Raw genomic sequence first — 14,454 nt, forward strand, 5'->3', positions numbered from 1 at the left:
CTTCCCATTTCATCACACAGAATATTAAAAAGATGTGTGCTCAAGGGTTAAGGCGTAATTAAATCAACAGTTTTTACTGCTGCATCTCCCAGAGATTCCCCATGAAACTGCATTGATTAAGGCAAAGGTATGCACAGTAGCTAATCTGCATTTGCCCAAGCTGTTTCACCACTATTCCTAAATACTCCCATTCCCCAGGTTTGGGCAGGGAAGAATAGGGAAAGAAGGGTGATTTGACTTGTCCTTTGGCTGCTCAGGATTCACTGGACTGATCTTTAGGTGGCTTCAGAACTAACAGCATCAGTAGTGAAAAGAGTCACACAGCCAGGCTATGGACCAGTTCTTTGGAGCTTCTGGACAGAACCTTCCCTTTTCTAATTGGAGCAGATGGCTCCTCTCATGAGGGTTCTTGGTTATGCATCGCCACTACCAGATGTTTCTAGGGGGGTTCAGAGGGCTTCAGTCACTTGTACCTACTTCAAATACTTTCTTCACCAGTACATTTCAAAACCGCTTACAATGCTATTTAATACTTTAAAATCATGCATACTTACACAGCAGGCACAAAACAATATATTTACCTTATCCCACCTTCCAAAAAATACATTTTTATAACAAATTTAACTTCTTTAGAAATCCACGTTGTTTTTTATTTTTTGCCAACACACAATTCAAGCCATTGGTTTATAACAGTTTTTTAATGTTGTCAACCCTACTAATGATTTTTAAAATCCTTGCTGGTGGTAAAAGTTTCCTTTATAAACATGCAAGAGCTTTTGCAGCCACAGTTAATATATTCAGTTGTTCCACTATTGATATTACTATCTCCATTTATTCTTACTCCAATATTGTAAGAGAATATATAGACGGAAGTTGAGAATTCTTTATTTTTTTGGGAAAAAAACAAATACTTTTTTACCTAACACTTTGGTTCTTCTTTGTAAAGCATGGTGTGGAGACATGTGTAAGAAGTGTACTTTCCTACTTGTGCTCATGCTCCGCAGTAATCTTAATGTGACATTGCCCATCCCTGGCACTGTGTTTGTTTGCCATGTAGGCGTGAGTTTCCAGACTGTTCATATACCGAGCCCTGTACACACAAGCCTGTTTTATTACTTTGTTTGAAGATTGGGTGTGTCTAATGTAGTGGAAATTTATCCATTCAATGTTAAATATAGACGAAATACATTTCAAAGGAAAAGTCTCTTTAATTATCTGTTTTTTTAGATTATTCATATGACTGCTTTCTTCCTTTCATGTGAATTGCCGAGAATTTATTATCCTTTCCAGTTCATTAAATCACTAAAATTCTCTACTGGTGCTATAAATAAATATGCCAGACCATGAATTGAGACTAGTTGATAAAGGCAGCTTTGTCCTAGTAACTGGGTCTTGCCGTGGTTAACTCACACTTTGAATATGTGAATATCCTTACTGCAGTAAGTTTCACACTTCTGGTAAAGTAAAGCCTTGCTTTTTAAGCACATGTGGGGACATGCTTTAAGTTGAACTTTAGTATTGTCAGTTGGCCTAGCTGCAAGATGAATGTGATATTACAAAACCACATTTATGCTTAGACATGTTCAGGAGAGCCTGGGGACACATTTAATAGATGTCTAGGTTCTTTACCACTGTACCTAGCATAAGCCTGCAGCTCAGGCAGCTAGAAACATCATAGACCTTAGTTTCAGACCATTTTAAGCTCAGGACCAGTTGTACTCCACAAATGCCATCTAGGGTTCTAGATGGACTTGGATGTGTTGGACTAGGTCCTTCCTGTTACAAAGTGATTGAAAGCCTGGTGTGGGTGTGGTGCTGTTAGCTCTCTTTGGGAGATGCAGAGATGCAGCCCTCAGAGAACGTCTTCTAATCAGACACCATAAGGCAAAATGGAATGTGAGAAAGTACAGCATGGATAGTCTCTAAGCACCAGAAAATCTGCCTTGTTGAGGTGTCTTTGGACTACATTGAAGGATAGATAGGCTTCTGATGGGTAGATTTGTAGGGAAGAAAGAGCAGTGAGGATGGCAGGAGACAATTAGTTCATCTGCAGTGTGGGAATAGTTTTGTTTGCAAAGTGAGCTCATGAAGAGGACAAGTTAGCTCACAGCCATGTCATGGCGATTCAGAATGCATTGCAAAACATGAGGCTTCCTCTCTCTGAGAAGACAGAATTTCTTCATTTCTTCCTGGAGAGATATTTGGTCTGCAGTCCTGACATGCACTTGGCCACATGCCACCTAATATTCCTTTTTGTTTCCTGTTTGATGCTATATTTTAAACTTTATGAGAGAATGTTACCTTAAATAGTGATATCAACCACGTTTCCTATTCTAAAGTCTTAGTGGATCACGGCTTCCCTATAGCTGGCTATTAGAATGTGTATGCAGAGACCTAACTCCTATAAATTGTGATCACCATTTTCAGAGACGGTCTGAAACCCATGTATGGGTCCATGTACCTCTGAATGATGGTGAACTGGCTGTTTCTCTGTTATTGAAACAACAACAACAGAACTAAACAGTTGAATTGCCACTTGTTGAGGATATATTTGGATTTGAATGTTCATTAATCTTTAATTGCACTATAGTTAACGTACACATGTAAACACTGTCTACCTGTTGTTTTGTGATGCAGAGATTCAGGAAACCCAAATTTAAAAACATATTCTTATGAATACTTTTGACTTTCTAAGTGAGACTCATTTGAGCATTATTTTATGAGAAATTAACTTCTTTTATTCTGTACCTCTGGGCAGTTCAAGTACTGACCTACTTATATAGTAGCTCTTAATTAAAAAAAGAAATGCTTGCTGAATACATATTACAATTGAATTTTTCTTTGAAATACCTTATTTTTCTACTTCTGGTGCATGCAGTGAAACTAAGTACAGAACCCTCTCAACTTTATTCCAATTACAGCAGCATGAGGGATGGAAACAACAAGGGAATACTTTATCAGTGCCAAATTATTATTTTCTGCAGCAAATGGGGGCAATTTCTGAATGTTACTTGGTGTTGATATAGTGAGGGTTTTGCCAACCTTTATAGGACAGTGTCCTTCACAACAGTCATGGAGAATTGTGTACTTAACAGCTAATTAAAAGTAGCATAAAACCTATTTTTTAAATTTGGGTTTAGGATAGATTTTACTGTGAGTTTTTGCCAGAAGCTGGTTTCAATAATCCTCTGTCACAGGCTTCTAATTCTACTTGAATTTTTTGTTAGGAAACATTTTTGTGGCTTAGTTTAGAATGTATGTGCCTTTTTCATTTTCATTTGGTGGTCCCTACTCTAGAAAAGATAGGTTAGAAATTGGGTGTGAAGATGCCTTGTATAACTTCACATATGTTTGTATTTTCCCGTGGCACAATTTATCTCAGTGGAGCAGATTTCTTATTTTTAGATCTTGCACTGTTTGCTTAAAATAACTATATTTCATTTCAGCCACATACATTGTAAAAGTGAAGGAAGGCATTTCATTAAATAGTAATTAATTGAGACCCTTGTCGATGTATTTATTATGATGACATAATCACCACATTGGTAACTCGTCTTTTTCTATGTGATTTTGTTAAAATAAGAAATAAAAGTCACGCTCACTTGCCAACCTCGGCCTTGCCTTTACCAAACCTAATTCTGTTCACTTTAGAGTGATAAAAATTTTAAACCTAATATCATGTATATCATTACTTCAGGTGTTTTAGGAGGTAGTGGTAAATTGAATGATAGGAGAGCAGTGTTCATTTCTAAGCACCTTTTAGTGACTAAGGGCACAACACCTATTTAGATGACTGGTATTTGGTAATCTTTTTTTTTTTCATCTTGTAGAGCTTTTTTTACCAGAATTGTGAATGTTAGGGAAATTGGTCTGCGATATTTACCCCATTAATAACCAGTATTGATATACAGTATCTGATGATTAGAGCATTGTCCCATTCCATGTGCTTATTGGAAAAGTGACTTTCCCAAATACAGCAAGACATTCTTTGGTTAAGTTTAGGTTAGGCCTTAATGAAGAAGGGCTTTGGATTTTATTTTAATGATCTGACTATGGAAATGTTTTTAGTTATTCCTAATATCAGGGAAAAAAAATCACCCACTGAAGTTAAAAAAAAAAAAAAAACTAAGAAAAAATGTTTTTCTTTGACTAGCACATGATTTTCTTCCTGTGAACTGAAGCCAACAACCAACCTACAGAAGGTCACAGCAAGATTGTTCCATTCCAGCATTTCTAGTAGGATTAATGTCCCCTGTTGGATCACTGTAGTCTTCTTTCTGGCCTTCTCAGAAGAGACTTCTTGAGGCCTGATTTTACTTTTCTTTGGATAAATTGTTTTTAGGTACCTAGGTGAAAGTAACACATAGAATAGAATCATTGTATTATAGTAACAATATGTCTCCCTCTTTAACATTTTAATGTAGATTCTATTTGTTTGAAAATAATGATTTCTAAGGACTCCCTTTAGCTCCAGGTTTAATCTATGTGTAATGATGTTGTAAGTTAATCTTACATTGATTGGTAAAATATCTTTAGTAAACATTACCCAAAGAATTAATAGGCTTCTATTAACGAGGTTTGTGTACATGCATAGTTGTTGTGCCCTGAGAAAATAGGAGAAATGCATTGCATTAATGCTGGATCTCTTACCGATGGAAATTCTCATTTTGGAATTTCCATCTAGACTCTCTGCATATTATCGGTTGTCAAAGTAGCAAACTCAATTGAGAATTGTGATTATAAACTTTAACAAAGGATTTCTTGATGAAAGCTCAGTTATTCTAGTGTAGTTGAGCCAGAATTTTGAGAGGCCATCTTGCCTGGTTGGGGGAATGATTAACCAATCTAAAGAGAATCCTTTCTTTCCATTGACTTGTGTATCTTTTACCTTATTTCACTGATTATAAGGTGTCATCAGCTGTAAGACATGGTATTATTTTATGTACAAATAAGAAAGGGAAGAAAAAGTCCTACTAGTTGTACTGTTAGCTGCCATCAATTATAAGATAAATTCAATTTCAGAGATGTTAAAACAGGGGAGGTCTTAATAATTAAATAATGGCACATTCAGTTGGGCGTCTGACTCAGGTCATGATCTCAAGTTTTGTGAGATCAAGCCCCGCATTGAGCTCTGTACTGACAGTAAGTGCAAAGCCTGGTTGGGATTCTCTCTCTCTCTCTCTCTCTCTCTCTCTCTCTCTCTCTCTAATAATAATGACATATGTATGTGCATAGTTTTTGTTGGGTACTGGTCATAATCATAATATTAAAATGTAAAGAAAATATATTAAATAAATCAGTATTTCTGCTAAACATACAGATTCTTTAATCCTAGAAATCTAGAATTGGGAAAAAATAAGAGATTAGGTAGTGAACACTTTTACACATGAGGAAATTTACTAGATCATCCAGAGTATATAAAAATAAGGAATTGATTACCTTGTTTACCAAAGTATCTTAAACTTACAAAAGAACTCATGATAGTAGTCCTTTAAATAGTTATCTTTAGGGGTGCCTGGGTGGCTCAGCTGGTTAAGCATCCAATTTCGGCTCAGGTCGTGATCTTACAGTCTGTGAGTTTGAGCCCTGTGTCGGGCTCTGTGCTGACAGCTCAGAACCTGGAGCCTGCTTCGGATTCTGTATCAACCTCTTTCTCTGCCCCTCCCCTGCTCATGCTCTGTCTCTCTCTGTCTCAAAAATAAATAAAAAAATTTTAAAAAAGTAGTTATCTTTAGAGTATCTCATATGATAAATTTTATATACTGTTTCTTCTCAAGATCACCTCATTTAACATGATAGAGAATGACTTGGGATTTCAGTGAGGTGTTTAGTATTCCAAACAAGTGTATACAGACATAGCTTATATAAGCATCAAATATCATGTTAAATATCATAACAAAATTTTAAAAAGAAATCATTGTTCCTGCCTTCAGAGATAGTCACATTCTACCTTTGGGCATATTTTCTAAGTTTAAAGAACAAGTGAAGGTTAACTGGAGCTCTGTGGTGAGAAGGAAATAACTTAATGAAACTGTCCACGAGCCTTATCCTTCCAGCCACACTGAGGTATGCTTCGCCCAAATGCTTGTGTTCTCACCCTTGGTGCTATAATTCAAACTAGGTCATGGCTGAGAGAGGTCAAGTCGAGTTGCTAGTTCATACATGGGTAAGTTGTAGCTTTGGGCCCTCTCAGAAAAGGGGTCCAGCAGGGCATCTGCCAACAGGCGGTCTCACAGACATGAACTCCAGGGGACATCTAGCCTGGAGTATGGGTTCCAGGTGTAGATTTAGGCATCAGGTGGGGACCTAATCACGGTGTACAACACAACCTCACCTGCAAAATCCCCACAAGAGCCTCAGCAACCCAGGACCTCTTGGCCTGTGAGTGAGGCTAGAGCAAGCCTGCAGATGGGGATGGAATGTCATTAATTGTGAGGCCTGGAAGATTATAAGGGCAGGGAGCCAGATTAATTTTTGGGTTTTTGTTGTTTTGGAAGATTGTATCACAAATACTTCCTGCTTTGGGTACAGTTGTTACTAATAGTGAAAGCTTACCTTTTGGGAAGTGTTTTAGACTTTTATCAAAACACTTTCACAAACATGTAATCTTGCCTTCACAGTAAACCTGAGAGGGCTGAATGGGTATAATTACCCCATTTAGCAGATGAATAAAATGAGACTTAAGGATATTCAGTACCTTAAGGTCACTTCTTGATGGCTCTTGCTTTTTTCACTATACCATGCTGACAATGCTTGGCTCCATATTTATTTCTAAATTTAGAAAGTATATCGTCTATTTTCCAGCAGCTGTTGCTATTTTTAGGAACTGCCAACATTTTGCTGCTTATCTTTTTTATCTCTTATATCACAAACGTATTTTTTGCTCAGTATTGAAAAGTAAGCAAAAACAATACCCTGTTCCATTGTGACTTAATCAGGTTAGATTGAAATTTCTCTCCTCTGTGATGGTCTATTAGTAATTTTTAGAAGTGATCCTTTCCACAGTTTACCATGTTAACTTCACTTGTAGCTGTTCAGGTATCTTCTGGTAAACCAAATGCAAGTTCAGACAAGGAGTCCAGAGTTAGAGCAAGTTAAACAAGAGTTGCCAGCATTCTTGGTTGTTGACATAGGATTTGTTGGGGTAGACCACGAGTGCCTGGTTTTTCCAACTTTCGTTTTACCTGGAGAGCCTCTTCTGTGTGTTTCAGCAGCTTCCTCATGGCTGTTAGGCATTTATGTTCCTTCCTGTTAGAGTTCCTCTCCATTTTTTTCCAGAAAATGCCCTAGAATTCTTTCTGCAGGGTACGGAGTGTGTATGTGTGTATGTATGTGTGTGTGTATGTGTGTGTGTGTGGTGTATATATATATATAAAACCATGTTCATGGTTTTCATATCTGTAATTTTTGCATATATTTTTTTTCTTTTAAAGTAGATAAAAATATGAAAATAAAGCATTATGTAAAAATGTGGATATAATTAACTGTGGATGGAAATTAGAGCGGAACAGACAACATTAGGCAAGCAGTCTGGAAATCTTTATTCTAGTCCAGACATTGCCCCCCCTCCCTAACTATTCACAACTCCCTTAATCTTCTGGACACCTAGTCACTTTATCTGTGGATAGAGTTGCATTAAATGTATTAATTTGTATTGTCCCTTTCTGTTCCAAATCTCATTCAGGTCCCAAACTGAATATACAGGTTTCTACTAAATAAAGAGGGATGTCTGGCAAACCTTCCAGTGGTGAAGAGGATGATCTAAGTGAACTTAAATTCTGTTGATAATTTTGTTATTATTGGGAATTGAATGAAAAGAGAGAAAGATGATTGAACTTTCTGACAATTGTAAAAATTATCTAAAATCCACTTTTACTAGCTAACTTGTTTGGTTCGTAATCTTGCTCACTATCGTATGCCAGTCATTTAACATGTTACATGATTAGCATGTTGTATTTTAAGAGCACATGTTTCCCCTACTATCCAGAAGTACAGTGTACCTGTGAAACCTTTCGTAGGCCAAAATGGCACAAAGAAGAAGCAATTACCATTAGTTTATTTGGAAAAAGTCTTGAGTGTTCCCAGACCCCCAAAAATAACCTCTCTTTGGCTTTTCTGATACTTTAGGACACATGTTGCTAATGGATGCACAAAATAAATCAAGGTGTAAAGCACAGATGCTCATAGAGTTCAGAGCTATGGAGCTTGATGCTGAGTAGAGTTCCTGGGGAGGCGGAGTGGTGGTGCCACTTTTCTCAAAATGTGTACTGCCTCTGGAATGGCTCACTGCAAAACAAATGCTGAAGGCCTGTTGTGCTTTTTTTCATAAAAGCAAAATTTCTCTTTGTATTTCCTCTGGCTAGTGAAAACATGTATTAATGTAGGTCCTTCATAAGAGCGAAGTCCATAATGTGAACTTTTGAAAAGTGGGAGATACCTGCGTATACTTCATAAAAGATTGGTGGCTCCTTGACCAATATATTAGGGCGGATTAACCATGTCTCATAACAGCTTTAAAATTCAGGAGGTGTAACGCTAGTTGTTGTAAGGAAATTTTAGAGGTGGAATATGACCATAGATTTCGAGCTGATATCCTTGATTTATTCACTCTTCAACATAGTGGGTAATGTTTCTGGGTTGTAGATTCAACAGATGGAGTTTGAACTCTTTACATTTAATTTCAAGGGAGAAAAAGAAGCTATAATTTGTGTTTAATGAACTAGACTGTAGAAAAGAAAGCAGAGAGGAAAGTGATATAAATACTTTGTATATTCACATCAGTCTTAGATTTTCATAATATTTTATTGTGTTCTGGATCATGGATTACTCTGAAGGACAGATGATAACTATGGCTTCTCTTTCTAGAAAAATACATGCACACTCCCAGTTGTGCATGTTATTTGTTGAGCTGCCATATCCTCCTTCAAGTCCAAGCTCTTGATAGAAAAGAACCCTAGAATATGAAACCTTGAAAGCTATTAAAAATAAAGCTAGACCATTATTACTTAAACTGTGGTCATGAAATCAATGGAATGAATCAAGACCAACAATAAAAATAAAAGAGAAAAATAAGATAATATCTATACTGTCGTAACATGCTAAGAGTTTTTGTTTTGTGAACGGTCTTTCCATTTTTGTGTGTGTTTTCACACTTGTGCTAATACTGAGTCTGAATATAAAACGCATTTCTTACTAAAGTGGATTGAAGGTACAGATTGAAAAACAGTCATCTATTCTAGAGAACCTCTTCATATTGTAGCTGAGGAATTTGAGGCCCTTTAAGGCTAAATGATTTGTTCAGGCACCCCTCACCTTCAGCACACATACACACAGTCTTTTGTGGCTGCACCAGGACTGAACCACATTATTTGATTACTAGTTTTGCTGTGTCACAACACTAATTTTTTGAAACAGAATTATGAAGTAGATTATTGTATAAATATTAAGTCGTTCATCTTGGCATTCTTTAATCCTTAATGTTTCTGACTAAAATGGTCTCTGTCGTTGTCCTGTAAAATAATCGGGACATGAGCTTTTCCAGAGCATTGAAAAATATTTTGAAGCCTCTCAGTTGGCTGTGCACACACGTGAATCCTAGAATTTTGACATTTTGGGCCTAATCAGAAGAATTTCAGAGTAAGACATGAAGGTTAAGTTTTATGACCAACCCAAATTAAGTCATTTTGTATTTTTTCTCCATTTACTTGATAATGGAATGCAAAACATGGCACCAGGTGTTGATACTGGATCTTTGGGAGACCCTGTAACCCTCTTATTTTAATCTTACATGAGGTGTTGTCAAACTTGAACATCATACTTATTACCTGGAGGGTCTTATTAAAATGCAGACTCTGGATTTCTAACAGGCTCCCAGGAGATGGTGTTGCTGCTTATGCTGCTGTTCTGTGGACCACACTTGTAGTAGCAAGGACTTTATACTACCTGTCTTTTAAACCGTGGTAGGAAAATGAAGCTCTTAAGAAGTTTTCCATGTCTTGATTTTATTATCATTTTCATGCTTTTCAGATTGGCCACAAAAATTGAAATGGCATTTTTATTTTTTAATTGGATTACTTTTTTGTAGTGAAGAACACATCTTTCACAGCCATGCTCATCAGCCCCCACACCTCATGAGGGGCAGCACCCTCTTTGCAGCACGGTTTTAGGGGACTCCAGTTTAGGACTGCTTCTTGTAACTAGTATATTCACAAAATATTTCCACGGAACTTAATTGTCCAAATACCTGAAGCCTTTAATTTCAGAAAGAGCAGTTTTTAAAATATTCTGTAATTTTCGCTCAAACTATTAGGTGCACTTTTTATTTTAGTGGTGTAAGAGCAGTGTTTGAGGCTTTCTTGGTAAAAGGTGTTGAACAACATGTGAAATGAGTAAAAACCACGAAGTCTTCTACTTTTTATGCTTTTCCTGTTTTTTTTTTTTTTAAGTTTATTTATGTATTTTGAGAGAGAACATGCACAAGCAGGGCAGGGGCAGAGAGAAAGAGGGAGGGAGAGAGAGAATCCCAAGCAGACTCCACACTAGCAGCTTGGAGCCCACAAACCGTGAGATCATGAATTGAGCCCAAAACCAAGAGTCAAATGCTTAACCAACTGAGCCACCCAGGTGCCCCTGTGCTTTTTCTATTTTGTCTGTCCAGTTAACAATTATTAGTCTGTCTTGTAACAGCTCGTTTCCCTTTCCATTCTAATTGGTTACTGTCAGACCTGAAAGCCAGGTATGTGTGGGACTATCCTGGTCAGAAGGACCAAGGACCTTCCTGTCATCCTGTCATGGGGGCTTTCCTAGGAGGTTGTTGTCAGGAAGTTCTGTAGCCGACCAGCAAGGAGAGAAATCCTTTGATTTTAACGTCAGTCTGGGAGTTAGTTCAAATAGGAGCTCATTTGTTCCTTCTTTATACCTTTCACCATGGGCTTTAAAAATGAGTCTCTAGAGCTCTCTTCCTGTAACGTTGTGTGATTTGAAAGTATGTGTGTATGTATGTGTGTGTATATATATATATATATATATGTATGCTTGTGGTAGCCCTGTGATCGGGAACACAATAATTGTAATAAATAAGCAGCACTTCAGGGTCCATCTAAAATGGGGGTGAATAACCTGTGGTAAAGGCTGTGGTCCTACATACACAGTCTGCCTTGCACTGGCTTTGCAATAATGATGTAAGGGTTTTAAGGGTAATAATGATGACAATACAGAGGATATTCCTTGGCTCAGTCTCATGACCAAGGGTCCCAGGGATTAAAGTTTGATTTCGGTGTGTTATCTGCAGCAGATTACTAGTTATAATCATCATCATAGCTCCATTCGTTGAGCCCTCGCTCTGTCAGGTACTCATTATTCAGATGAATGCTGTGCAACAAGCAGGACCATGGCCATGAAGTCTGCGTTCGGGGGTCGAGGAGGTGGGGGGGGGGGGTGGGGAGTAGCAAATAGCGGCTGTACCTGGAACAAATGAGAGTAGTCCAGATAGCTAGGGGTGAGATTAAGTCTCCTCATTAGTCCCTCTTTAAAAATAAACAAACATGTGTGGATCTTACAGCAGGTGTTTTGTTTTTTCTTGTTCAACAAAGCTAGAAATTGTTGAGGGGTTCACATCTATGAAAACCATATAGGTAGTAGTTTATGTTCTTCTGATTCCAGGCAGAGAGAACCTGTTTGCATTTTAACTAGGCGGCATCAGAACATGTATCATCTTGAATGGCCTTATTATTGTTTTGTGTTAGAAGATGTGGATTATAGTCTTCAAAATTATGACAAATTAAATGTAGCCATAACATTTAGGCTGGATTTTGAGGTCCTGAACAGGGCCTCCCATCTGACATATTTTTAGTGAATTACAGCCTTTAAAAACTGATTAGCAGACTTGTCTCATTTGAATCTTATTTTTATTTGTCTGTAGTTTCAGTGCTGCTAAACCTACTGGTATAATCTTAGACTAATTTAAAAGTATTTTCTGACCTGAAACTCCTGTCAAAGATCATTATAGGAACTAGAAAATGTTGGGAGGTAAAATGAACACATGACCTCATCTCTCTTATTTTGCACTAGACTATAACTTGCATTCAAAGAGACTGGAAAAAGAAAAACAACATTCCTTTCCATTAAGCTGTAATAAATGTGTTGTTTAGTATGGTTTTGCTATTAATAATCCATTTAAGCTGGAAGAATGGAGGATTTTGTTTGAAGTATTTGAAACTAAGTGCTGCCGGGATGAAGATTTTACTAGAAATACAGAGTACATATCAGTCCCTACCCTTTGTTAATTGATCCTGCTTATTTAGCTAGGGAAATTAAAATGTATGTCTACTGAAGGGAAATCCGTGGGCACAAACTGTTCCTTTCCGGTTTGCAGATATATTTCGTAGGTTGTTTATCTTATTTAAATATGCAATAATACAGGAGGCAACAGAATGCAACTGCTGTTCCTTTAATATGAGAGCTATGCACGTTACAATAGGTGTCACTGTTTTGCTTGGTCCAATCATGATTGGTGACTTCAGCTATTGGCTCGGAGCACTGGCTGTCTGACTCCATCTGCAGGGCTGTAATACCTACTCTCCTCCGATCCATTCACCACACAACTTCAGCCGGCTGAACAGACTCGCGCGGCTCCAGCACATCTTGCTAACCTAATTCAGAGAACAAGCAGTGCGGCTCTCTGCCTGTCATCTTCGCTCACTGTAGCATTTGCAGGTGATCTAGGAAACTGGGTTATTTTTATGAGCAAATAAGAGAAATAGGAATCATGATGGAGATGTATTTAGCAGACCCAGTACTGGATAAAACTTAAAGGCAGTTTCTATTCAACATAGTGAAAAGGTCACCTTGTCCGGCTGAGAAAAGAAGCAAAGCATCAGCTTGTTGGTTTCTGTTAACATCTTGGCTCGTGCTAGCCTCCTTTCCTTGATGTTTACACCAATTTGGGATCTCTAGCCGTAAAGAGAGACACACTGTACTCATGGTAGATGACAAGGAAAAGAACATGAAATGTCTCACCTTCTTCTTGATGCTTCCAGAGACGGTAAAGAATAGGTCCAAGAAAAGCTCGAAGAAAACAAATAGCAGCAGCAGCAGTGGCAACAGCAGCGGCGGCAGTAACAGCAAGTTGCCCCCAGTTTGTTATGAAATAATTACCTTGAAGACTAAAAAGAAGAAGAAGATGGCTGCTGATATATTCCCTCGTAAAAAACCAGCCAGCTCCAGCAGCACCACTGTCCAGCAGTACCACCAGCAGAACCTCAGTAACAACAATCTTATTCCGGCCCCAAACTGGCAGGGTCTTTATCCTACCATTCGAGAAAGGTAAGTGCCGGGCCAGCACATTTACTTGCAAAGTTTTCCTGTGTTGAAGTTTCTGCTTTTGCACAACCTGTAATGGATTTTAACGTAAATCTGTGTTTCCTCTTTTCCCAGAAGCTTTACTGGTAATGGAAAACTGCCTTGTATCTTTTCCAAAACAGTACAGCTGTTTTCCTCTTAGATAAAAATGTTTTTGCAAGCTGTAACATTTAAGTGACAGGATTGTGTCTGTGGACCACAGAAGGTTTGAAGATAGAAACCTTTTATTTGTCCTTAGCCTGATGAAAAGTTTGTGTAACTTTTTTTTGTTGTTGTTACTTCCCATGTGTTTGCAATGATCACAGAGTTGTTTAGTTGGAATCTTTATTTGTAGTTTTACCCCGAAGTTACTAAACTGTTGCTTTAGCTTGTGACTCTTTTGTGGGCTTTGTATGTTGGGGAGGGGTTTTAAAAATGCCGGCTGCTGTGAATTAATGAATTGCCTCTGTTTATAGAAATGCAGTGATGTTCAATAATGATTTGATGGCAGATGTACATTTTGTGGTTGGGCCACCAGGTGGGACTCAGCGGTTGCCAGGACACAAAGTAAGCAACAGCTGCATTACTGGTTTAGTCCTGAGGTTTACAAAGAGGGACCCTTTCCATGAGCCTGAAATGAAACTTGGTTGGGGTGGGCAGCTTGCCGGTGGCAGGCAGTGCGTGTTTCACCCATCACAGAGAAGGCACAGCCTCTCCAAAGGGTCTTGGCCACGCTTAATTTTTTTCTTTGTTTCTCTCTACCCTGCTTTACGTCCCACACAAAAACATGCCCTCTTAACTCTCCAGTCATGGAAAGTTGTTGGGACAGGTTAGGGAAGTCATGTTTATTACTCTTCCCTTAGAAATTGGTTAGATACGTTTTTATTTTATTTATGCATTTATTTATTTATTTTGTAATGAGGGAACTTGTCCATTAATCTCTTAAAGCCTTGAGGTAATTAGCAGCGTAAAGACTGGCTTGCGTGAACATCTATCATGCTTTCACGGCAAGATACACTGTACCTTGGCTTTGAAAAAAGAGCAGGTGTAGGTGCTCTATGTCCACTGAACCTGATTGCTTAGAGTTGTTTTTCTGGATTGATTTACTGAAAATGC

At 38.0% G+C, this 14,454-nt stretch overlaps 1 protein-coding gene across 3 annotated transcripts in view; it reads left to right on the top strand.

Annotated features, from left to right (window-relative positions):
* The window catches only part of BTBD3 (BTB domain containing 3), a 35,593-nt gene that overhangs the window by 13,917 nt on the left and 7,222 nt on the right, over positions 1-14,454 (top strand). For 2 of the 3 annotated variants that reach the window (XM_042980913.1, XM_042980912.1), the window contains exons 2-3: positions 13,038-13,323; positions 13,815-13,905. In XM_042980913.1, coding sequence (XP_042836847.1) covers positions 13,181-13,323; positions 13,815-13,905 — 234 coding nt within the window. In that variant the 5' untranslated portion in view covers positions 13,038-13,180. Of the gene's footprint in view, positions 1-12,366; positions 13,324-13,814; positions 13,906-14,454 lie in introns of those variants that run through there. The other variant, XM_007086810.3, reaches the window with a different exon arrangement.

Source organism: Panthera tigris, chromosome A3, assembly GCF_018350195.1.
Source record: "Panthera tigris isolate Pti1 chromosome A3, P.tigris_Pti1_mat1.1, whole genome shotgun sequence".
In the NCBI taxonomy this organism is placed as follows: Eukaryota; Metazoa; Chordata; class Mammalia; order Carnivora; family Felidae; genus Panthera; species Panthera tigris.